The sequence below is a fragment of the Sminthopsis crassicaudata genome, chromosome 2, assembly GCF_048593235.1.
Source record: "Sminthopsis crassicaudata isolate SCR6 chromosome 2, ASM4859323v1, whole genome shotgun sequence".
Classification (NCBI taxonomy): domain Eukaryota; kingdom Metazoa; phylum Chordata; class Mammalia; order Dasyuromorphia; family Dasyuridae; genus Sminthopsis; species Sminthopsis crassicaudata.
In genome coordinates this window covers 375,433,932-375,458,964 of record NC_133618.1, presented here as the reverse complement: position 1 = coordinate 375,458,964, position 25,033 = coordinate 375,433,932, and the positions used below count along the sequence as shown (strand labels likewise).

General features: G+C 38.2%; 1 protein-coding gene across 9 annotated transcripts in view; it reads right to left on the bottom strand.

Moving 5' to 3' along the window:
- The window catches only part of BEGAIN (brain enriched guanylate kinase associated), a 272,336-nt gene that overhangs the window by 42,844 nt on the left and 204,459 nt on the right, over positions 1-25,033 (bottom strand). For all 9 annotated transcript variants that reach the window (XM_074291270.1, XM_074291266.1, XM_074291267.1 and 6 more), the window contains one exon: positions 9,852-9,918. In XM_074291270.1, coding sequence (XP_074147371.1) covers positions 9,852-9,918 — 67 coding nt within the window. The remainder of the gene's footprint in view (positions 1-9,851; positions 9,919-25,033) is intronic.

Below are 25,033 nucleotides of genomic sequence, written 5' to 3'. Positions count from 1 at the left end.
TCTTGAGCTTTAGAGCAGACACTGGCTTACTTTTCTATTTGTATACTCAGCATTTAGCACCATGCTTTGCAAATAGTAAAATCTTAATAAATGCTTCATCTATTCATATCTTTTTCTTACAGCCAGATTCTTCCCTCCAAACATATTCAAACACTTCCTTCTCTTCCTTCCCCAATGCCTTTGCTCTCCTTATGCTCTAGTTCTTCTTTCTAGTTGGAGATCTACGCTCCCAATTTATATCAGTTTTCAACCACAAAAGTTAGCACCTTATGCCTAGGAATACTAGCTGACCACAAACATACTACTCTTTACTGCTTGGGGAGAAATTGGAGCTAATTTTATGAGGAGTTTCTTATTCTTATTTTCCATTTGCTCCTTGGATAATTATAAAATAATTATTTATTAATCTTACACTTATGGAGGGACTGACATGCTCTCCAAGGAACTCACTTAGGAAGCACCAATCACCTATTGGATAATGGAGTGATACTTATTCCCAAAGAGCATGCAATGAAATCAAACTTGCTCATTCATTGTATCTTGCTACTTTCCACAAGGTTTAGAAGAGAAGAAGCCAGACTGGGCTCCTCCCTCAATCTAATTACAATCCCATCATTAAAAATAACAATCCGTAGACCTGGGGCTGCCTCTGATTTAGTGCATTCCTTTAGAAATTAAATTAATGGTTATTAAGAACTATTACACTAGAAACTAGATAAGAATCAAAGTTACAGAAGATTTGATCAGAGTTTACAATGTAGCAATCTCTAGTCCTCAGTTTCCCCATTTCCAAAAGTGATTGTGGTTGGCCTAGATGGTCTCTAATATTCCTTTCAGCTCTGACACTCTATGCTCTAGATTTTTTTCTTGCTTTTTTTCTGAGGCAATTGGGGTTAAGTGACTTGCCCAGGGTCACACAGCTAGGAAGTGTTAAGTGTCTGAGGCCCATTTGAACTCAGGACCTCCTGACTTCAGGACTGGTGCTCTAGATGGGAAGCTAGGTGGTGCAATGGATAGAGCACCAGTCCTATTTATTTTCATGAGCTTATTTATAGGCTCTTTCCTAACTCATAGGATCTTCATGGACAAGATGGTGAGATGTAGAGTTGATGATAGGACAGTCAGATAGATTTATGATTGTTTAGACAAACATACTGATTAATAGAAAGCTTTTTTAATGTGGTTATGCACTGTGCTCTTGGCCCTGTTGTGTATTCAGCATTTTAAATCACAAGCATGCTTATTAAATTTGTGAATAACACAGAAATGGAACAGATAAGTAGCTAACCCACTGAGTAACAAATCAAGGATCCAAAATTATTTCAAGTGCTATTTGATTTTTTTTTTTTCTGCTCAGTGTCCCATGGACTTATTCCATCTCTCTGAACCCCAATGTAATTATTTCCCCCAAGTCCACAATCAACAGGCTAGAGAACCTGGCAATTTTACAAAAGGCAAAACAAAAAAATCAACACTGGACTTAGAATTGCCTTTGTATTCTTTCCCATGATTTTCTCTCTCCTCAATGGAACACTGGGCCATCACTCATTTTTCCTTCCTTCTCTCTAGAGACTCACTCTAAACTACTTTTAAATTCACATACCTTATACCCTAATTTGATTTCTGGTCATTCTAAGAAGGTTTTGCACTCAGCCATTACTTAGTCAATAACTCAATTCAATTAAACTAAATTCAATATCAGAAACATTTATCTTCTTTTAAGGTTTGGCTCAGGGCCCATCTTATTCACAGAATGTTTGTTGATCCTCTTAGGTGTTAGTATTTCTTCCTTCTTAAATTACCATATGTTATACTTATTCAAATACATGTTGGATTCCCTAGTAGAATGTAAACTCCTTGAAGGCAGGGATTTTTTTGGTTGTATCTTTGTATCTTCATTGATCAAAAATATTTATGGAAGTGGGATAACCACTTTGAACATGGTGGGATGTTCATTGCTAAGCACAGTTTTGGTCCTCAGGCTCTCTACTCAGGGAGGGGATGATGTTTTTTAATAAATAAATATGACTTACAGTAGAATGTGACTTAGGCAAAGGAGAGATGCAGACAAAATGCTCTAGGAAAGTTAAAGTAAAGGGGCAGCTAGATGGTGCAGTGCACCAGCCCTGAAGTCAGGAGGGCCTGAGTTCAAATCTGGCCTCAGACACTTAACACTTCCTAGCTGTGTGACCATGGGCAAGTCACTTAATCCCAAATGCCTCAGAGGAAAAAAAGAAGGTAAACATAAGAAGAAATTAGTAGAGCAAGGAGATAGATCAAGTGTGCACTTCTAACTTTAAATCCTTCTATTTCATGACTTACTAACTAGGCAGCTAGGTGACAGGGGTACAGCACTAAGCCTAGAGTTAGGAAGATTTGAGTTGAAATCTGCTTCCACTTAGTAGGTGTTTGACCCTGGGCAAGTTACTCAATTCCTGATTTTCTCCAAAACTCCCTCAACCTCCTCCTCCCACCAAACAACAATTTAAATGGAGAAACAAACACTACCTTTTTCTCTAAGAGATGATTTCTTCATCTGCAAAATGAGAGAGTTGGACTAGATGGCCTTAAAGATCCCTTCCAACTGCAGATTTATGATTCCATGATCTTATAATTTAATGTCTAAAATAGGTTTTGTTTTGAGAAAAAGTTATTTGGCAAAGCAAAAAGGAGGCCAGACTTTAAATCAAGTAGACTTAGGTAAAAATTTTGCCTCTTGACACTTACTAGCTATATTGCCATTACATCTCCCTTTCCTTTCTAGGTATTAATTTTGATAACTGTAAAATGGGAGTAATAGTTCTAGTATTTATACTTGATAGCTTGTTACAAGACTCAAAGTATGATAATATGTAAAGTGAGATAGAAAGTAGTAGGATATCAAGACACTGTAGTCTAATTGGGCAATTAAAGGGTTGCATTAAAAACTTGACTCTAATATTTGTAAAGTTTTATGCAGAGAAATATGGAGGCCAATTTTATGAGTAAGATACAATCCTTGTTCTCAAGGAATTTATATTCTACTGTGTGAGGGGAATTGAGGCAGACATAAGGTGGAAACACAAATGATACCAATATAGGGCCAGATCAATGAGGGCCAAATCAGGTTTAACATAATAAGTGAGTACTATAGGAATTAGGATGAGGAGATGATTTTATGTAGGAAGATTGCTCAGCAGTCAGGGAAAGCATGATGGAGCAGGGGTGGTGATTGGTCTCGAAACTTGTATAGAAGGAGAGAAAGGAGGAAAGAGTTATAGGAAGATGAAAGGCAGAGACATCACTTCTCGTCCTCATTTGACAGAAGAGGAAGCTAAGACCCTGAGGAATGATTTTACTCAACCAAGATCACACAGGTAGTAAAAGAAGAGCTGTCTTGAAAGCAGGTGATCTGAATTCCCAAACCCATTGTTCCTGTTGCTACATCTTCATGTTGTCTCAATTTAGAAAATTTGTGGCATCCACTGGGGGTGATGTCTAGTTGAAACTTATGCCTATTGTATGTGGCATGGACTCATGAACTAGATACACTACTTATCCCAATAAACCTTAATTGTAGAAAGAGCTCATAAGTTTATATAGCAAATCCTGTAGTCAGTGAGATGTAAGTGGGACTCAGACTGTAAAGGTCTTGAATGCAAGCTAACAGTAAAATGATGAATCATTGTAGTTTTTGGATTCAGAAAGTGACAAAATCATAACTATGTTTTAGGAAGATTGATGTCTATGTTTGAAGGTGGGAAGGGAAGAAACTGGAGACAAATGGATCATCAGTAGGTTATTCCAAAAGACAAGGGAAGAAGGCATTAAGGTCCTGGACTGTGGGAGGTGGGGCAGCCCTAGTGATATAGAGAAAAGGACAGATGGATATATTGGTTAGCTGGACAGAAGAATTGAAAACAATCTCATTTTCCCAAACAACTTTACAGGCCCTAACTCTTTCTCTTCCTCCTCCTCCTCTTCCTCCTCCTCTTCCTCCTCCTCTTTCTCCTCCTCCTCCTCCTCTTCCTCTTCTTCTTCTTCTTCTTCTTCTTCTTCTTCTTCTTCTTCTTCTTCTTCTTCTTCTTCTTCTCCTCCTCCTCCTCCTCCTCCTCCTCCTCTTCTTCTTCTTCTTCTTCTTCTTCTTCTTCTTCTTCTTCTTCTTCTTCTTCTTCTTCTTCTTCTTCTTCTTCTTCTTCTTCTTCTTCTTCTTCTTCTTCTTCTTCTTCTTCTTCATTAGGATTTGTATCTAATCTGCTTTATATGAGGGCAGAGGGAAAATAATTTTCCATCTTTTACTAAGTCATTCATGTCTTTCAGATATGTTCTCACCCTCTCTATTCTAACTCCCAGGCACAAGGCGTTTCTTATCTGTTTCCAATTAGAAGAACTAACTGGCTTGGCTAACCTTGCCTCCAGTGGAGTTGGCAGCACGGTGCCAGCCTGACTTGTTTAGTCCTTTCCTGGAGCTCTCTCTCCATGGGCAGCTTTTTGTCTCATTAGCTAGGCTATTCTGTAAAGAAGTTGATGCTGACCTCATGATCTGCTCTCCCATGTCTAGTGGCTTCGTGGAAACAGACAATAACTTCACATTTTCTACCAGGGTCAAAGGAATGAGATTTGGCACTGAAGAAGTCTAGTTTCAATATTGGGGCAGAATCTTTCCTCAGTTACCTGTATTCATTATTCCTGTATATATTATTCACTCAACAAATTCTTATAATCATAAAATTTTAGTGTTGGAAATGACCTCAGACACTATAGGATTATATAGATTTAGAGCTAGAAGGGACCTTAAATTTCATCTAATCCAATCCACTTATGTTACAAATAAGAGAACTAAGTCCTACAAAACTGAGCCTGTGACTTATCCAAGTAGGAAGTATCAATGTTGGGATCTGAACCATATTTTGATTTCAAGCTCAGTGCTGTGGTTTACTTTCATCTTGAAGCCCTTGGATGAGATACATCCTGGGATTGATTCCACTCCCAGTAGGAATCATAAAAAGAAGCAGTTTCTTCCTTCATTGTAAAATAGGAGAGGCAAAGTCCCTTCGAGGTATAGCTCTATGATCCCATAATCTTATAATTTAATGTTTAAGGTTTTGCTTAGAAAATAAGTTTGGCATAGGAGACAGTGTGCTGTATTTTAAGGAAGACTTGCATAAAAATCTTGCCTCTGACACTTTGTAGCTATGTAACCCTGGGCAAATCACTTAGCCTTTCTAAGACTTAATTTGTATCATCTATAAGATGGGAATATTAGCTCTGGTACCTACCTTTAAGGCTTGTTATGAAGCTCAAGTGTGATAATGTATATAAATGCATTCTGAAATATAAAGTACTACATAAGCATCAGTTATTTTTATTTCAAGATTTCATTTGTATTAGAACTACTTGCTTAGTTTCTTGCCCTTTTACCTTTCCCTTGATCCCCCCCCCACATTTGTATATCATTCATTTCTGTTTCTAGCTTACTAATGTTTTTGCCTAGTATCTACTTGTGTAGAATACTTAACTCCCCTGTTCCTTGATTCCTGTCCTGCCACAGTGATTCTCCTCTGACAACAATTCTAATTCTATTCTCAGCCTGCCTTTATCTACATTGGGTACCACAAAGAAGAGAAATAGGATTGGACTCATTCCTTAACAATCTGTGATGGAAAGAATATGGGATTTATAGTTGGAATCTATGGACTAGTATTTTGGTTCAAATAAATGAATAATACATAACAGGAATGATGAATATAGGTAACTTAGCAAAGATTATGCCCCTGATACTGAAACCAGTTCTATGGACTTCTGATCCCTCATTTTCTAAGTAGTACAATAGGGAAAATTATAGCTGACTCAGAGAGTTCTGCAAGGAAATCACTTTGTAAACTTAAAATAATTTTTTTTTTCTCCTGAGGCTGGGGTTAAGTGACTTGCCCAGGGTCACCCAGCTAGGAAGTGTTAAGTGTCTGAGACCAGATTCAAACTCAGGTCCTCTTGAATTCAAGGCTGGTGCTCTATCCACTGCGCCACCTAGCTGCCCAACTTAAAATAAAGTAAAAAAAATGTGCTACCAGAGTCATTTAGCCATATTTTTCTAAGAATAAAAAAGGAAACAGTTCAAAAATGTTTCATGGGTAGTTCTTGAAGGCTGCCAACCAGTCAATAACATAGTGAGTGTTATTTGGTGGAGCTCAAGAAGGAACAAAGGAGTTGATGAAATATTTCCTTTCGGGTCCTAAAGAGAGAAGGACAACGAATAGTTTTTGAGCATTCTTCTATCTGTGAGACACAGGAACTCAACAGGAGAAGGTCAACAAAAGAGACTGAGATAGACAATGATATATATACAGGCAAGGGGAATTAAAAATGAAACCCTCTTTCAGGAGACATGGAGGAGACTGCCCTTGGTAAGAGTGGAGAGTAAAATTGATGAGTTCATCTGCTAAGATTTGAGAACTCTTGTCTTGGAGGCTTCTTAGTTTTACATCCTGAAGGTTATGAGGAATCTCAGATGTTATGTATTCCAAATCTCTTATTTCACAGGAAAATTAATTGACCTGACTGAGGTTATAAGACTGAGGTAACAGAGCTGAAACTCTTGTGCCATTCTGTTTCACTATACTTCCTTTTCAGGTTTCTTTAGGTGTTAAGGATTATACAACCCCATTTATCTCTGCAGCTACCTCAGTAGCTCTCTTTCTAGACTCTTATCTTACAAATGTGTAAGTCAGCTGTCACCAGCACTGCTAATTCCTAGTCTTAGCCTCTATCTTCCTTCAAATATTCCTCCTGCTCACTGTTAAGGAGTTTCAGGTGAAAAGAGGACTCCATGAAAACTTCAGCAATCATCTTGTAGGATTATATAGGCATAGGATGACTTATAGGAATCAAGGCAATATGAAGTAAAAAGAACAAGGAAAACAACATACACAATGACTGCAATGCAAATGGAAAAATGACAGATAAAGCAAATGGAAACCAAATGCTGTGAAATTATGATGATAAACTTAATCCCAAAGTAAAGGTATAAGAGGAAACCAACATACATACACACACACACACACACACACACACACACACACACACATATATATATATTTTGCAGTGGGGCAGGACTATGGATACAGAACCTCAGACTTGGTTGACATGTTGGTTAGGTTTTTCCTTTCTTTTTAATCTTTTCTTATAAGATCTTATATAGATCTCTGGAGGGGAGGCAGAGAAAGATATACTGGGATAAAAATAAAAGATATCAACAGTTTTTAAAGTTTTAAAATGTGTGTTTCAGAACAATCGTTCCTGACTAAAGTTTTTTAATTTCTGGCATACTTACTCCAGTCATTCATTTATGCATAATTTAACTGATCACTAATTCCACGCGTGATATCATGAATATGACTTGACTTTTCTTGACTTTTGTTTTCTACTTTGTAAAATAAGGAGAATGAGTTCTCAAAGGTGCTTTCCATCTCTGAAATTTTGTGTTCTTTGATTCTAAGATCCCTTCAAGCTCTAGCATTTCTTTTTAAATAATAGTAGCTTTTTATTTTTCAGAATACATGCAAAGATAGTTTTCAACTTTCACCCTTGCAAAATCTTGTGTTCTAAATTTTTCTCCCTCCTTCCTTCCCTCCTTTCTCTCTCTCCTAAATAGCAAGTGATCTAATATAGGCTAAACATGTAATTCTTTTAAACATTATTTCCACATTTATCATGATGCACAAGAAAAATCAGATCAAAAGGGGAAAATGAAAAAGAAAAAAAAACAAGCAAACAACAAGAACAACAAAAAGTGAAAATACTATGTTGTGATCCACATTCAGTCCCCATAGAGCTCTCTCTGTATACAGAAGGCTCTCTTCATCACAAGTCTACTGGAATTGACCTTTATCACCTCATTGTTGAAAACAGCCAAGTCCATCATAGTTGATCATCACATAATCTTGTTGCTGTGTACAATGTTCTCTTGGTTCTACTCACTTCACTTAGCATCGGTTCATGTAAGTCTCACCAGGCCTTTCTGAAATCAATCTGCTGATCATTTCTTACAGAAATATACCATAAATTATTCAGTCTCCAAATGATGGGCATCCATTTCCATTTCCCAGTTCTTTTGTCACTACAAAAAATATTGCTGCAAACATTTTTGCATATTTGTGTCCTTTTCCCTTTTTTATGATCTCTTTGGGATTCAGACCCATTGGAGACATTGCTGGATCAAAGGGTATGCAGAGTTTGATAGCTCTTTGGGCATACTTCCAAATTGCTCTCCAGAATGGTTGGATCACTTCATAACTCCACCAACAATATATCAGCGTGCCAGTTTTCCCACACCCCCTCCAACATTTATCATTATCTTTTCCTGTCATCTTAGCTAACCTGAGAGGTGTGAAATAGCACCTCAGATTTGTTTTAATTTGCATTTGTCTAATCAATAGTGATTTAGAAACTCTAGCCTTCTTAATTCTATGTTCAAATGTCCTATTTCTGTTCTATGATTTTTTTAAAAGGTGTACATTCATTTAAAAAAATTTCCATATGAGTCACGTTGGAAAAAATAGAATAAAAGGGAAAAATCACAAGAAAGAAAAAACAAAAGAAAAAAAGGTGGAAATAGTATGCTCTGATATGCATTCAGTTTCTGTAGATTTGTCTTCTGGATGCAGATGACATTTTCCATCCAAAGTTTATTGTAATTTCCATGGATCATTGAATTACTGAGAAGAACTAAGTGTATCATAGTTGATTACCATACAATCTTGCTGTTGGTATGTACAATGTTGGTCTGGTTCTGCTTGTTTTATAGTATCAGTTCATATAAATCTTTGCAGGCTTTTCTGAAATCAACCTGCTCATCATTTTTTATTTAACAATGATATTCCAGTACTTTCATCATAACTAACTCAGCCATTCTCCAATTGATGGGCATCCATTCATTTTCCAATTCTGTGCTACCACAAAAAGATGCTATTTCAAACATTTTTGCATATGTGGATCCTTTTCTCTCTTTTACAATGTTTTTGGGATACAAACCCAATAGTATATGCTCCATGATTTTAAAGCCCTGTGCAGCTGTAATGCTTTATCTTCTTTGACTTGAAAGCCTTATGCATTTTAAATATCCTATATTTTTCTCTTTTAAATAATATTTTATCTTTTGAATTATACATGGACAATTTTTAACATTCATTTTTTAAATAAAATTTTGGATTCCAATTTTTTTCCTTCCCTCACTTGCCTCCCTCTTCCCTAAGACAATAAACAATTTAATATAGTTTACATGTGAACAGTTTAAATATATTTAATAATTTTAAGGTCTCCTTGCTTCTGACATTCTCTGTTCTATGATTCTAAGTCCTTTTGCAGCTTTGACATTCTATGATTCTTATGTCATTTCCATCTCTGAGATTTTATTTAGGTTATGTTTTCTGACAAGGAGTAGAGGGAGGGGCTATTAGGAGAGGTTTTTAAAGACCTGGATAAGAAATCTTCATTGGAGATCAAAGGTATAGAGAGTTGCTATGAGTGGCCTGCTGTTCCTATATTCACTTTGAACAATATAGCCACAAGGATGCCACCTGAAGCAATTTCTAGATTTCTAAATTCTAAGTTTTATTTGATCCACTTTAACTTGGCCTTAGAAAAAAAGGAGAGAATATTTTCCAGTCTAGGCTTTCCACATAAGACTTTTCATGGCCAGGCTTACAAGGGGACTCAGTGGCAGAGGTCTATCTAATAGGGTATAAGAGGTTAATGCTGAACAGTCATGTAGCAACCTCTGAGATAGGATGTGTCTTCTTAATGTTCATGCTTACCCAGCTCTCTAAAGACCACAAGCCCAAGATCATCCATGTAGGGCCTGGTAGAGAACTTACCATTCGATATAACTTGTCTTCCAGCTCTTGGTTAATCCTCTGTAAAGCTAAGTAGTTGTTCTGTATTCTGAAAGAAAAGATAATACTATGTCATTAGGGTTACTGACCCCTCATCAGAGTCTTAAGGACAGGGAGAGGAAACAAGTTATACATTACTGCTAAAGATTCAGACTTCAAAGTCAAACACACACACACACGCACATACAAGCTTTTCACTCACGATGTTTTCTTCCAGGAAGGCTTTCCAGATGATACCCATCTTATTTGCTCACCCTTTTACTCCAAAGGCTTTTGATCACTTATTCAACAAATTCTCCATTTCCCCAAACACAAGGTGCTCAGCATGAAATAAAGCACCATAAGAGAAGGTGAAATATAGGATTATAAAATAGCATTTAGGCCGTCCATCCATACAAGGTGTACACACACAGCTGAACCTTTCCATTGTGAATTAATGTGCCTGTTATGTACAAAATGGTTTAATGGCAAGAGAGATGAATCTGGAGTTAGGAGATATGGGTTGGAATCTGTGCACCAGTCCTAACTAATTGTGTGATATGGGACAAGTCATGTTAGCTCTCTGAACTTTTGTTGAATTTCTGGTAAATAGAGAAAATTATGCTTTCACATGGTTATCCCCAAGCATATACTTCATAAACTCAGAGACAGCTAAGTTGGTCTCAGACACTGACTAGCTATGTGACTCTGGGTAAATAATTTAAGTTCAATATATCTCAGTTTCTTCATCTACAAAATGGGGATAGTGACTTAAATTTGGAAATATGATTTGAAGAATTGCACATGTTTAATGTATTGGATTATTTGCTATCTAGGGAAGGGGGAGTTAGGGAGGGAAGGAAAAAAATTTGGAACACAATGTTTTGGAAGGGATAATGTTGAAAACAGTCTTTGCATGTATTTCAAAAAATAAAAAGCTATTATAAAAAATAAAATGGGGATAATAGCACTTCAGAGGGTTATTGTAAGGATTAAATGAGCTAATATGTGTAAATATATTAATTAGTATAAACATATAGTAGTAAATGTTTTAAGTTTAGCACAGTATTTGGCACATAGTAGGACTTAATAAATGTTTATTTGCTTCCCCCTTAAAAGTGTTATAGCAGTGAGAGCTATAATTATTGTTGCTGCTCTATTATACTTTTATTCATGCCCAAATCACAGAATTTCAGTGGTGGGAGGGACTTCAGAGATCATCTAATTCATTTGCGTTCTCCAACAACCAATCAATCCATCAACAAACACTGATTTGGTACTTACATTGCAGAAAATTATGCTGGGTGCAGGAGTTGGGGAGAGGGAGGGAATGTTTAGATAAAACCCAGATAGCTGATTTCATGATCTCATAGTGTAGTTATTCCTAACCAGTATGACATCCAGGCATTTTCTCTGGCTCTTTCCTATGTCTGAAATGCATGAATAAAGAATATACTTCTTCATTTCCACTTACTGGCTCCCTTCAAGTTTCAACTAAAATCCCATTTTCTATATGAGGTCTTTCCCAATCTATCTTAATTCTAGTGCCTCCCCCCTGTACATAGCTTGTTTGTACATATTTATTTGCTTATTGCTTCCCCCATTAGATTTGTGTATTCCTTGGGAGCAGGGACTGGCTTTTGCCTCCATTATATCAAAACCACTTAGCACAGTGCTTGGCATATAGAAGGCACTTAATAAATGGTTATTAACTGTCTAACCTCCTTCTCAAAACAGATGATAATTCACCTTTGTGATCTATATTCTTAGAACACCACTCTCCTCTAAAATTCTCCTCTCTAAAGTTAGCAACATTCTTTGCATTTAATGGTCTTGTCTCAATCCCCATATACCATAATTTAGCTACTGCTCTTCCTGGATACTCTTTCCTGTCTTCGTTTTCATCACAATGCTCTCTCATGATTCTCTTCTTACCTGTCTTTGTCAGTATTCTCTGCTTATTTCCTAAGTGCTAATCTCCAAAACTGCTTTATTTATACCTTTTCTTCATTTTCTATATTCTTTTCCTGGATGATTTCATATATTCTCAAATATATGAACTCTATCATCTCTATGCTGATGTGTCCCAAAGCTATATAATGCATCCAAATTTGGCCATCTCTACCTTGATGACTAATGATCACCTTGAATACAGAATGTTCAAAACTGTACTCATCTTTCCCCCTTTACTTTCCCCTCTTTCAAGTACCCAAATTTCTGTTGAAGGTATTCCTGTCACAGCCTTGAAATTAACCATGACACTTTTTTTCTTTTATTCCTTGTTTCAATCTATAGCCAAATTGTCTACTCCCCATCCACATATCACATATAGTCCCTTCTTTTCATTTATATAATCATTATTCTAATTCAGAACCTCATAACCTTTCAATTGAACCAGTATAATTGTCTTTTACATGGCTTCCTTGATTATAGTTTCTCCTTCTCATATAGCTACCAAAACAATCTTCATAAGATACTTATCTGACCCTGTCAGTTTCCTGCTGACAAATTTAGGATAAAGCAGAAACTCTTCGGTCTGGCATTTAATTACCCCCACTCCCACCTTCTCAAATTGATTCCATCTTACTATTTTCAAACATATTCCAAACTCCAGGAAAGATGGATTACTTTGTCATTTTCCAAACTTGGTATTCAATTGCATACCTTCATGCTATGACTTCATATGGGCTACTCTTCTGCCCTTGCCTGTATTCTCTTACATACATTTCTCAGAATCCATATCTTTATGTGGCTCAGATGCCATCTCCAATTGAAAGCTTCTCTCAGTTATCCCAGCTCTCAGTCTTTTCCTTCTCTTACCTTGAAATTATTTATTTGTGTACCTGCTGTCCTCCACCTAAACCCTAGTAGGATGTAAGCTTCCCAAGGACAGGAACTGTTTTAGTGTTTTCCTTTGTAGACTCAGTGGTCAGGCTTGTTGAATTAAATTGCATTTTCTGAATTCTTCTAGTGATAGCAGGCACATTGCCTACAGTAGCAGCTCAATCCACTTTTGCTTGTTAGGGAACCCTTCCCTTTAATCAATCACAACTGATCTTATAATACCTTCTTAGTGGTCCTATTTCTGTCTTCTGTCTATCAATGTAGTTAACTCATCTTCAGAACAACACTTGAAAGTTAGGAAAGTGGTAAGAAAGACTCTTGAGTATCCCTGATCATTGTTACAAAGCCCATAAATGAAAGATCATGAACTTGATTCACAGAAGTGCCTTTGTTGCCACTCAGGGCCTATTGATTTCTTTTTCACACCTATTTCTAACAAGCTTGGTTACCTAGTTTCCCAGCTCACAGAAATTTAGAAGTAGCAAATTATGAGGGACTGCTAGAAGTAGTTACACTGAGAATAGCTAGTCATTTCTTAGATGTGCCTTGCTCTTCTCAAACTTTTCCTTTTGATATTTAGCAATGATAAAACACTATCTTCTTCCCTAAGGTCTTCTTTGGATTTAACACTAAAGGAAATTAAATTACAAATGCCCTATTAAGAAGGCAGGGAAATATGTGATTCATAGATGTTGTCATCTATATCAGTACCATTTTAAAATGTTGATGCCTAAAGTTTTAAATCAGGAGTTCTTAGCTTGAATTCCACAAACTTGTTTTTAAAAAATATGCTGATACAACATGACAAATATGGAAATATGTCTAAAAGTATCATACATGTATAACATATCAGATTGCTTGCTGTTTTGGGGAGGGGGGAGGTAAAGTAGAAAGAGAGAAAAAATTTGGAACATAAAATCTTACAAAAATGTATGTTGAGACCTGTGGAAGAGGAAGGAATTTATGACCAAAGAAGAACTAGAAATCATTATTGATCAAAAATAGAAAAATTTGATTATATCAAATTGAAAAGTTTTTGTACAAACAAAACTAATGCAGACAAGATGAGAAGGGAAGCAATAAACTGGGAAAACACTTTTACACCTAAAGGATCTAATATAGGTCTCATTTCTAAAATATATAGAGAATTGACTCAAATTTATAAGAAATCAAGCCATTCTCCAATTGATAAATGGTCAAAGGATATGAACAGACAATTCTCAGACAAAGAAATTGAAACTATTTCTAGCTATATGAAAAAATGCTCCGAGTCATTATTAATCAGAGAAATGCAAATTAAAACAACTCTGAGATACCACTACTCACCTGTCAGATAGGCTAGAATGACAGGGAAAGATAATGCAAAATGTTGGAGGGGATGTGGGAAAACTGGGACACTGATACATTGTGGAATTGTGAATACATCCAGCCATTCTGGAGAGCAATTTGGAACTATGCTCAAAAAGTTATCAAATGTGCATACCCTTTGATCCAGCAGCTCTTATATCCCAAAGAGATCTTAAAGAAGGGAAAGGGACCTGTATGTGCAAGAATGTTAGTGGCAGCTCTCTTTGTAGGGACCAGAAATTGGAAACAGTGGATGCCCATCAATTGGGGAATGGCTGAATAAATTGTGGTATATGAATATTATGGAATATTATTGTTCTATAAGAAATGACCAGCAGAATGATTTCAGAAAGGCCTGGAGAGACTTACATGAACTGCTGCTGAGTGAAATGAGCAGGACCAGGAGATCATTATATACTTCAGCAACAATACTGTATGATGATCAATTCTGATAGATGTGGCCCTCTTCAACAATGAGATGAACCAAATCAGTTCCAATAGAGCAGTAGTGAACTGAACCAGCTACACCCAGGGAAAGAATTCTGGGAGATGACTATGAACCCCTACATAGAATTCCCAATCCCTCAGTTTTTGTCCGCTTACATTTTTGATTTCCTTCACAGGCTAATTGTACACTACTTCTCCTCCCTATGCAGAACTTATTCCTTGATAACCAGATCAATAATAGTAATTCCTATATCTAAGGGAACTTAAGGGGCAAGTGCTTTCCTCATCCATAGCCTTGGGAGCAAAGTGACAATTACTTCATGATATCCCTATTGTGGGAATGCCCTTCACCATTTCAAGTTACAACTTATCTCTGAGAGATGGCCAAAAAATTAATTGTCATTTGGCCAAATGAGTGATCAGCTAGGTTGGTCCTAGGACAAGAGTTGGTTAATATGCATTTGGTAAACATCTGCTGTGTGCCAGACACTGAGAATGCAAAGAAAGGCATGAAACAGTCCCTGCCTCTGAGGAGTTCATTGCCTAATGGTATAGACAATATGTCAACAAGTATATTCAAACAAGATCTTGTCAGGGTAAATTGGAGATAATCAACAAGGAAAAGACACTAGCATTAAAGGTAATCAGGAAATGTTTTTTGTAGAAGGTGGAGATTATAGCTGGGACTTGAGGGAAGCCAGGAAAGCCTAGAGGCAGAGGTGAAAAAAGACCTTTTTCTAGGTATGGGGAACAAGACTTCGGAGTACTTGGGGGTGAGGAGAATAAGGTATAACAAGCTTGGACAGGTAGAAGAAGACCAGGTCATGAAGGACTTTAAATGTCATATAGAGGATTTTATATTTATATTTATATCCTGGAGATGATATTGTCCTTCACAAGGCCAACACTTAAAGCTAAAGTTGTCTGGACCATTTTTGTTTGTTTTTAAATGATATTTTATTTTTTTCAATTACATATAGAGACAATATTTCCATATTAGTCATGTTGTGAAAAAATAGAATAAAAAGAAAAAACTATTAAAAAATAAAAAGGAGCAAATAGTATACTTTGCTCTGCATCACTTCTTTCTCTTGAGGTGGATTTGTTGGGATATTTGACTTCTGATCAAAAACACTCCAGAAGTTTATAAAAACTCTCATCATGAATATTAGCACCATGCTACCAATATTAAAGGACATCTCCCTCTATACTGCTAAAAGGTGATTAACAATATTTTTGGAGGGAAAGCAACATATTTGGGAAATGGGGGGCTTGTTTGGATGCTTGTCGATCATTACTGTGGGTCAAAACAAAATGACTAATAAATTTTAAAATGGTTTGTGTACCAGAGATTGGACAGTCTACTTAAGATCCAAAACCTGACTGGAGAAGTCACAGGATGGGGGAGATAGGATTATACAATGGCAGTTTTTAATAGACTGAAAGTTGGGTGTTAATCACTAGTGTGTTGTGACAGCTAAAAACTCAGTTCAACCTTAAATTGCATTAATAGCAGTCTAGGGCTTAGAATGAAGCAGGTGGTGATCCTGCTGTCCTTTGTGCTAGTCAAACCACCTATAGAGTACTGTTTTCAGTTCTTGGTACCCCCATTTTAGGAAAGTCAGGAGCAAACTAGGAACTATGCCATCATAAGAATCGTTTTAAGAACAAGGGTTATTTTAACCTTGAGAACAGAAGACGGTAGGAGTGCAGAGGACATGGTAGGGATCATGACTGCTATCTTTAAATATCTAAAGGAGTATTGTTCTTCTTGGCCAAACAGAGCAGGAAAAAGGAAAAAAGGATAACAGTTGCAGAGAAGCCAATTTTAGCTTGATATAAAAGAAAAAAAAACTTTCCTAACAATTAAGTTGTCCATAAATGGAATGGGCTACGTCAGTATGTAATGTTTCCCATCACTGGAGGCCTTCAGAGGCTGGATGATCACTCACCAGGGACATTGTAAAGGAGATGTGGGCTTCAGAAAGCTGTAGAGGCAGATGACAGAATCTCAGATACAGAATTTCAGAGGAAGAAGGAAGAGATTTCCAGTTCAATTTATACCTGAATAGTTAATTGCAGCCCTACTTGACTGCCCCTTCTCCACACTAATTTCTAGTGAGGTATGAAGGAAAATAACCATTTCCCAAGGCAGCCCATTTCACAGTCTAGGACAGGTTTAATTCATCAGGCTTCTTCTCTGCATCCTCTAGTCACTGCTCCTTGTTTCTCCAAAGAGCAAATCTAATTCTTCTTCCATGTTCAAATGCTCAAAGACAAGTTTTCAGGTCTCCTCCCAAGTCTTTTTAAGGCACAGCATCTCTGCTTCATCCCTTATTAACTTGGCCATCCATCCTAAGGTACACTCCAGATGACCAACCCCTTTCCTCATTATTATTATTATTACATAATATTACAGATGAGAGTCAATCAAGACAGAATATAGTGAGATTATCACCACACAAGCTCTACACATTTCTTCTCTTCTTCTTCTTCTTCTTCTTCTTCTTCTTCTTCTTCTTCTTCTTCTTCTTCTTCTTCTTCTTCTTCTTCTTCTTCTTCTTCTTCTTCTTCTTCTTCTTCTTCTTCTTCTTCTTCTTCTTCTTCTTCTTTCTTCTTTCTTCTTCTCCTTCTTCAATAGTTTTTATTTACTAGATATATTCATGGGTAATTTGCCATTTGGCAATTGCCAAACCTTTTGTTCCAATTTTTCCCCTCTTCCCCCCCCCCCAGATGGCAGGTTGACCAATACATATTAAATATGTTAAAGTATAAATTAAATACAATATATGTATACATGTCCAAACAGTTGTTTTGCTGCACAAAAAGAATCAGACTTTGAAATACTTCTACACATCACTTCTAAAAAAAATACTCTCAGCTCTTTTTGGCTGCCATAGTTTAGCATTAACTTCTGTCATTAATTGATATTTACCTTGTATTTTTTTTGTCTACTTTCCATCTACTTCTCAATGTAAATTCAGTTTGTAATTTCCATTTTTTGGCTTAGTATACCTATAGCCTAACATTTGGCACATAGCAATGTGGTGCAGTGGAAAGAATGCCAGATTTGGATTTAGTGGATCTGGGTGCAAATCTTGGCTCAACTACTGTGTGATCTTGAGTCAATCACCTGACTTCTATGGACCTCCTCTCCTTCTCTGTATTGGACTAGACTGCTTTTAAGATATTTTGTGAGGATCAAATGGGATATTTGTAAAGAATGCTAAGGCATAATGCAAGAGGTGCTAAATAAATGCTATTTATTTTGATGTAATAGAATTCTGTCCTCTTGATCTTTGGGGAAGTGGTGACTTGGATTAGAAAAACCCTGAATCTGGGAAAACTACCTGGTTCCCACAGGAAATTCCTAAAAATGATCCCCACCTGAATCTCAACCCATCCACACCCTCCTATCTGGTTCCCATGGGAAACTCCCACCTCCAATTGATCTGGGAATCACTTTGGTCTGGGAAATAATCACCACTCTTAATGATTTGGAAATTAGCCCCTAATCACTCCCTAGCCCCAAACAATAGAAGGCTAAATAAAAATCAAGACTCTATACCCCAAATTTTGCTATTTTTCCTAATCAGGAAGCAGCCCACTGAGGGAAAGAGTTTCTCAATGAAATAACCCATTTTGACAAAAATCTCACTTGCAGACTGGGACTAATTCTTTCACAAAACCTATGACACTGACCTGGGGACCCCCATTGTTGTTAGGTATCCTCATCCCTCAACATTTGGTGGCCTGCTATAAGGATCCTGAAATTGTACATCCTCCAGGCCAAGGTAAGCCTCCTCTTGCTTCTGTTATCTCTGTTCCATAGCAAATGACAATCCAAACACCTGGGAAAGTTTGGGGCTGTCAGGAGTTCTATGCTTAGCAGACTTCCTTGACTAGGGATGCCTAGACTCGGAATTCCTGCATCTGTTAGCAGAAGTACCCTTGACCAGGAGAGTTCTGATACCTCTCTCCCTCTCCAGGGATGCCTGAGAGGATGGGCGCTACAGGATTCAAGCTCCCTCTTGCTCCATCATGATAGCTGAACCCTGGGTATCCTTGGATGGGGCCAGTAAGACCATTAAATTTCTTTTTGCTCTCTGTTGCATGTCAACACTGGTCTCACTCCCTCCATAGAATGGGGATTGAAGGGAAACTTAGCTGTTTTGAGACCTTCCCTCTGCCCTGCCAGTTTGATGACCTGTTATTTAAACACTTGTTTCTTATTATTCCCTCTTGTCCTGCTCCCTTATTGGGGCATGATTATTGGTGAAAGTGGGGACCCAATTCTCTCTTCTCAGACCTTCAGATGACCTTTTTGTGCTTCTTTCAAAGCCTTCCTACATTCCTTTTGAAATCTAAGAGAAAATAGATTCCTCTGTCTGGGACCAAGGAATGAATCCCTGGGTGAGTCACTCACACCACCCCAACCTTAGTCAGGCTGTAGGACTACAGTGTATTCCCCCATAAACACCACTATCCAATAAAGGCAGAGGCTAGGGAGGGATTACAACTCCTGACTGAGAAATTTCTTAAGCACAAACTTTTAGCATTGGCTAAATATTTTAAGGGATTTGGAGCTGCTTAACAGCAGTCTCATCCACTATGTGAATGATATCTTGATCTACAGCCCCACCCAAGAAGCTTCCCTAGATGCAGCCATAAAAACTCTTAATTTTCTGGTCTCTAGGGGCTACAGGGTTACCTGACAGTCTGTCAAACATTTGGACCATAACCTAACCTCCCACCAGGTTCAGATCATTTTAGAAGCCAAAGGGCATCAGTGGCTTGCTGGTGGGAGGCTCACTAGATTTCAGGCTCTCCTGCTAGATATCTCTGACTTGACTCTCCAAGTGTGTCACACCCTTAGTCCTGCCGCCGTGCTCCCTGACAACACTCAGTCAGGAGGCATCATTCACAAATGTGAGGAAGCTTAAATTCTCTCTATTCCAGCCGACCTGATTTGAGGTACATTCCTCTTGACAACCCAGATGGTGAATGGTTTACAGATGGGTCTAGTTTTCTTGAAAATGGGGAAAGAAAGGCAGGCTATTCTGTAACGACCCTCAATAGCATCCTGGAAGCTAAGCCACTACTTCCTGGGACTTCTGCCCAGAAAGCTGAACTCATTGCCCTAACCAGAGCTTTGGAACTGGGGAAAAGAATGAGAGTGAGCATCTATACAGACTCCAAATATGTTTTTCATATTTTGCATGCTCATGGGGCTTTATGGAAAGAAAGGAGACTTTTGACAGCAAAGAAGTCTCCTATTAAACATGTGGGGGAAATTCTGCAACTATTGCAAGCTGTCCATAAACCCAGAGAGATTTCATTCATATTTTGTAAAGGACACTAGAAGGGAGATTCACTTCAGGACAAGGGAAACAGGTTTGTAGATTCAGCTGCTCAAGGTGCTGCCCGTTTACCCCTGACTATGGCACCTTTAATCCCTCAGCTCCTTGGTTCATATACCCCTTCCTATAGCCCCCAGGAACAAGCCCTAACAGAAGAAAGGGGATACACCCTTCCTCCTTCTGGCTGGTTTCAAACACCCTCAGGTCAGCTTTTAATCCCAGAGGCAAGCCAGTGGAAACTTATTTTTGGTCTTCACCAAACTACCCACTTGGGAAGAAATGCTCTTCAATCCCCTGTGAAACGCATTTTTACTGGTCACAAGCTGGGAGAGATGATCAGACAGGGCTGCCAGGCCTGCCCAGTTTGTGCCCAAGTAAACTCTGAAGGAGCTGTTAAGCCTCCCTCCCTCTTGAAGCCTGTTCAGAGAAGGGGCACACACCCAGGGAGATTGGCAATTAGACTTTATACATATGCCCCCTGAAGAGGTTACAAGTTGCTTTTGGTCTTTGCTGACATCATTCCTAACTGGGTAGAAGCTTTTCCCTGCAGGACTGAGAAAGCTCAGGAGGTATCAAAGTGCTTGCTAAAAGAGATCATACCTCGCTTTGCCCTGCCTAGTTCTTTGCAGAGTGACAATGGCCCGGCCTTTACTACTCAGGTAACCCAAAATGTGGCCAAGGCACTCAAAATCCCCTCTGCTCTGCCTGGGGTCCTCAGGCTTCTGGGAAGGTGGAGAAAATGAATCACACCCTCAAACGAGTCCGTACTAAACTGTGCTTAGAGACTGGAAAGGACTGGGTGAAGAATCTCCTATTAGGGCTTCTTGGAGTTCACATTGCACCTTGGGAGAACATTAAGCTGAGCCCCTTTAAACTTCTGTATGGGAGATCCTTCCTAACCACTGACATTCTTGTAGACCCAGAACAGCATCTGGTCACTCAGTTTGCCACACAGCTTAGTGCAGTTCAGAATATGCAAATGAGCATCTCCCCAAACCTACAGATGCTCATACTCAGACTGCCTCCCCTGTAAATCTAGGGGATGTGAGTACTTGAAATCTTGGAAGCCTGAAGGTGCTGACCCTCTAGGTATAAAGTGAAAAGGACCATATAAGGTCATTCTAACTACTCCAATGTCAGTCAAACTGGAAGGATTCCCCAGCTGGATTCATATTTCTAGGATTAAAAATGCTACTTCCATTACTTCTCATTCAGATATTTCCAAATATTCCTGTGAACCCATAAGAGGATCTGGAGCTACTTTTTTGCAGGACTCCTGCGAACACTCTGGAGAAAGAAGGATAAAATTGTCTATGTTCTTCTTTCTCTCATTCTCTCTTCTTCCTTACTTTTTCCCACTCTAAGGATGAGAACTTTGCTCCTAGCATCCTCTCTCCAGTTTTTCTTTATCATTCTATGGCCCCTGCCAATAGTTAACTCCTTCTTAGTCTTTTAGCTAGGGAGCTCATGGGCAGTGGGGGCATTCAGGATTGTTGGGTGTACATCCCCAAGGCAGGCCACAGATGGGACCTGATGCATTATTTTCAAAGGCCCCCCTCCCAAATGTCACCATCTCCACCCTGGATGCCATCCCCTTTTAACCTGCTTGTGAGATTTGTTTCCTCCAGGTTCCAAGCTATGAATTTCCAACTACTTGTTCAGTCTGAAGATCATGGGAGACTATGGGACAACTGACTTGGACACTCAATATCCCCTAGACACTGCTGCTGCCATCTTTAGATCTTGCACTTTCCATCCTGGTCTGAACCCCCATTGAGCATAGAGACAGTTCTAAGGTCCTTGTCAGCTTGAAGCACCTCCAGAAGATGAGAACTGCATCCTTTTGCCCAAATGAATTTGGGGGTACTACTTGAGGGGGAGAATGATGAAATAGAACTGTGTACCCTTGATCTTTGCGGGGATGGGGGTGGGGGTGGGGTAGGCTACCTGGCCTGGGGAAATTCCTAAACATGATCCCCATTCACCTGAATCTCCTGGCTCTGGAAAACTATCTGGTTCCCATGGGAAGCTCCCATCTCCAATTGATCTGGGAATCATTTTGGTCTGGGAAACAATTCCCATCCTTATTGATTTGGAAATTAGCCCCTAATCGCTCCCTAGCCCCAAACCATAGAAGACTAAATAAATATCAAGACTCTATCCCAAACTTTGCTATCTTCCTAATCAGGAAGTGGGCCAAAGAAATAGTTTCTCAGTGAAATAAATCCATTTTGCCAAAAACATTGCTTGCAGACTGGGACTGTGAATCCTTTCGCAAACCAGTGACACCAGCCTGGGGTCCTCACCCTTCAACAATTTCACTTTCTGGTTCTAAATCTGTGATTCTATAAATTCAATTCTATTAAAATCTGTGCATTAAAAAAATGAAAACTTATGCTTTGACTCACATCTTGTACTTAGGAAGTGATTTTTTTGGAACCACCACTGTGCTTCCTTTCATCTCTGGGATTCTTATGATATCTGCGGTTTTTAAGTTTCCAGTCTTGTGCTATGGTCACTGAGCCAAAGTGCATGGTCAAAACACAACCCAGCCATTTGTCTCTAATGTAGGTCGTGGATGTTAAGTAGAAGAAAGAGCAGAGAACTGACAGTGGTGACCTGATTCACATCCAGGGTCCTGACTTAGTGTGGCTGATACAATTCAAAACACATTTGTTAAGTGTCTACTAAACAAATTCAAGGCACTGCAGTGGATCCTAGAAACTTAAAGAGAAAAATAAAACATTGTCTGACTTAAAGGAATATATTCTTATAAATAAAAAGTGGATTCCAGTGATTCTCTGACTTGTCAGATTATGGCATTGGATAAGTAATTTCATTTCCTTTAGTTTCAATTTCCCCAGATTGGGATAATTATACTTGTTTTACTTTTTTTTTTTTTTTTTTTTTTAAGATAAAAGGAGCTCTATATAAATTCAAAGTGTTATTATTGTCCTGAAATAGTGTGTATCATATAACAATAGAACCCTAATTAAGACGGATATGCCAGGCATGGAAGACACAAATACAAACAAGCAAGACATTCTCTACCCTCAAGGAGCTTTTATTCTAATTGGGGAAAATAAATAGGAAAAGAAAATACTACATGGTGCCAGGCATGGTACAGTGGGTGGAAAATGGACAAGTAGAAGCATGGAAGCCACTTTCTTTGTAAGAGGAAGGGAAGCTAGCCTATTGGAATTGGATGAGCCCAGCAACAAAAGCCAGAAATGCTTTTGGAGATAAGAATAATAAGCAAAGTGTAAGTAGTGAGGTGAAAATGCTGACTTCGAATTCAAAATATCCAGATCCTAAACTCAACTGACTACTCACTTGCTAAATAACTGAATTAAGTCACAACTTCCTAGTCTTCCCTTTCCTTATCTATAAAGTAAGGATAATTATACTTGCATTAATCATTTCAAAGGCTCAAATGGAACGACATACATACATATATATATATATATATATATATATATATATATATATATATATATATATATATATATATATATATATATATAAAGTACTTTGTCAATAAGGCAGTCGACTAGTCAGCATTTATTACTCATTTATTGTAAATCTTTAAGTTCTATTACAGAGTCTCAGAATCTAGGAGTTAGAAAGGACCATAGTGGTTATATGGGTTTACTCAAACAAAATCCCCTTTCCAGCTCAATTAACAAGAGATCACTCAGCCTTTAGGGTCCTGAAACCTACTACCAACCAAGTCAGCCTCTTCTCCTTTTGGATAACTAAAATTGTTAGGACATTTTTTGTAATGTGTACTCTAAAATTTGGCTCATTATAATTTGTATGTACTTTTATTGCTTTTGCATCCAGGATCAAAAAGAAGGAATGTAATTATCATCTGTGTCCTTCAAAGACTTGAAGTAAGCTATCATATCTGCCATGTTACATCTTTTCTTCTCCAGGTAAAATATTCAGTTTCTTCAAATTTTTACATGGGTTTTCAAACTTTACATGGAATGAACTCAAATGTCCTTACCATTCTGATTACCCAGATTCGGAGCACACTCATTTATCAATATGATAAACATGAGCAATGGGTGCGCATCTTCAGATACAAAGAGGAAGCATTTATTCAATCCTTTCAAGGAGAGCTCCAAGAACACTAGCTGTGCAGACCCAGAGCTGAGAGCTCCAGTCCTCCAGCATGATTTCTGGCCCTGGGCCAGAAAACAATAAATTGATTAAATAGTAAAAGACTTGGGTTTATCATTTATTTATTTATTTATTATTAGGTTATTTGATAGAGTAAAAAGGAAGTAACCATTGACCAATGGTCAGCAATGCTGTCTACTTCCTGTGGGTTAATAACTTCCTGAAGTTTAGTCCTAGGGTCTTAAAGAGGGGACCCCGAATCTCTGAAAATCCTTAAAGGAGAAAATCTCCTTCAACTCTGCCACAGAGAGGGACCCTGCCCCAAGGGACAAACAGTTTAATCTTTGTTATCTGGGTGGGGTTGGCTCAGTCCTGAAACTCATAGAATTCAATTCAAATTCTAGCTCAAGCTGAAACCCATCAAGGACCCAACTTGGGACTCAACCCATGGGACCCCTTCAGCTAAATCTCTCCTTATAAAAAGAGCCAGACTAAAATCCTCTCTTTGCAGAGGTTCCAAACATGCCAGCCCTATGCTTGGCATGCCAAGGGCCTCTGCCCACTGGAATACTGTTTCCAGTGCCATCCTTCCCTAACCAGACTTTATGCCTCTCTGTCAGGATTTCTAACCTTACTTCCAATGCCCATAAATAAACTTCTTTTATCAATCTAGGTTTTTGGGTCTATAAATTCCTTTACAGAGAACCTCTGTGCTGCCAGAAGGGAGTCCCCAAAACTCCCTACCTTTGTGCTGAATCCCAAGGGGTTGCAGGGGAGCCAAACTTCTCCATTTGGTTCCCTGAACCTCTAACCTGACACTAGACCTTATCATTTAACTCTCTGACCACCAGAAACCCTAATTTCATTTTGGTTCCCTAAATCTAAACCTCATCATTCTGACCTTTTCTGCCCTACAGCCCTCTGATTTCCTGAAATTTAGGCCTAAGGTCTGACCCACTCTATCTCGTAGACTTTTTAAGAAATCTTCACCTGGTCCCATTCAATAAATAAATGATGTATTATAAATAATATTCTGGTGTAGTCTGACCCACTAAATAGTAT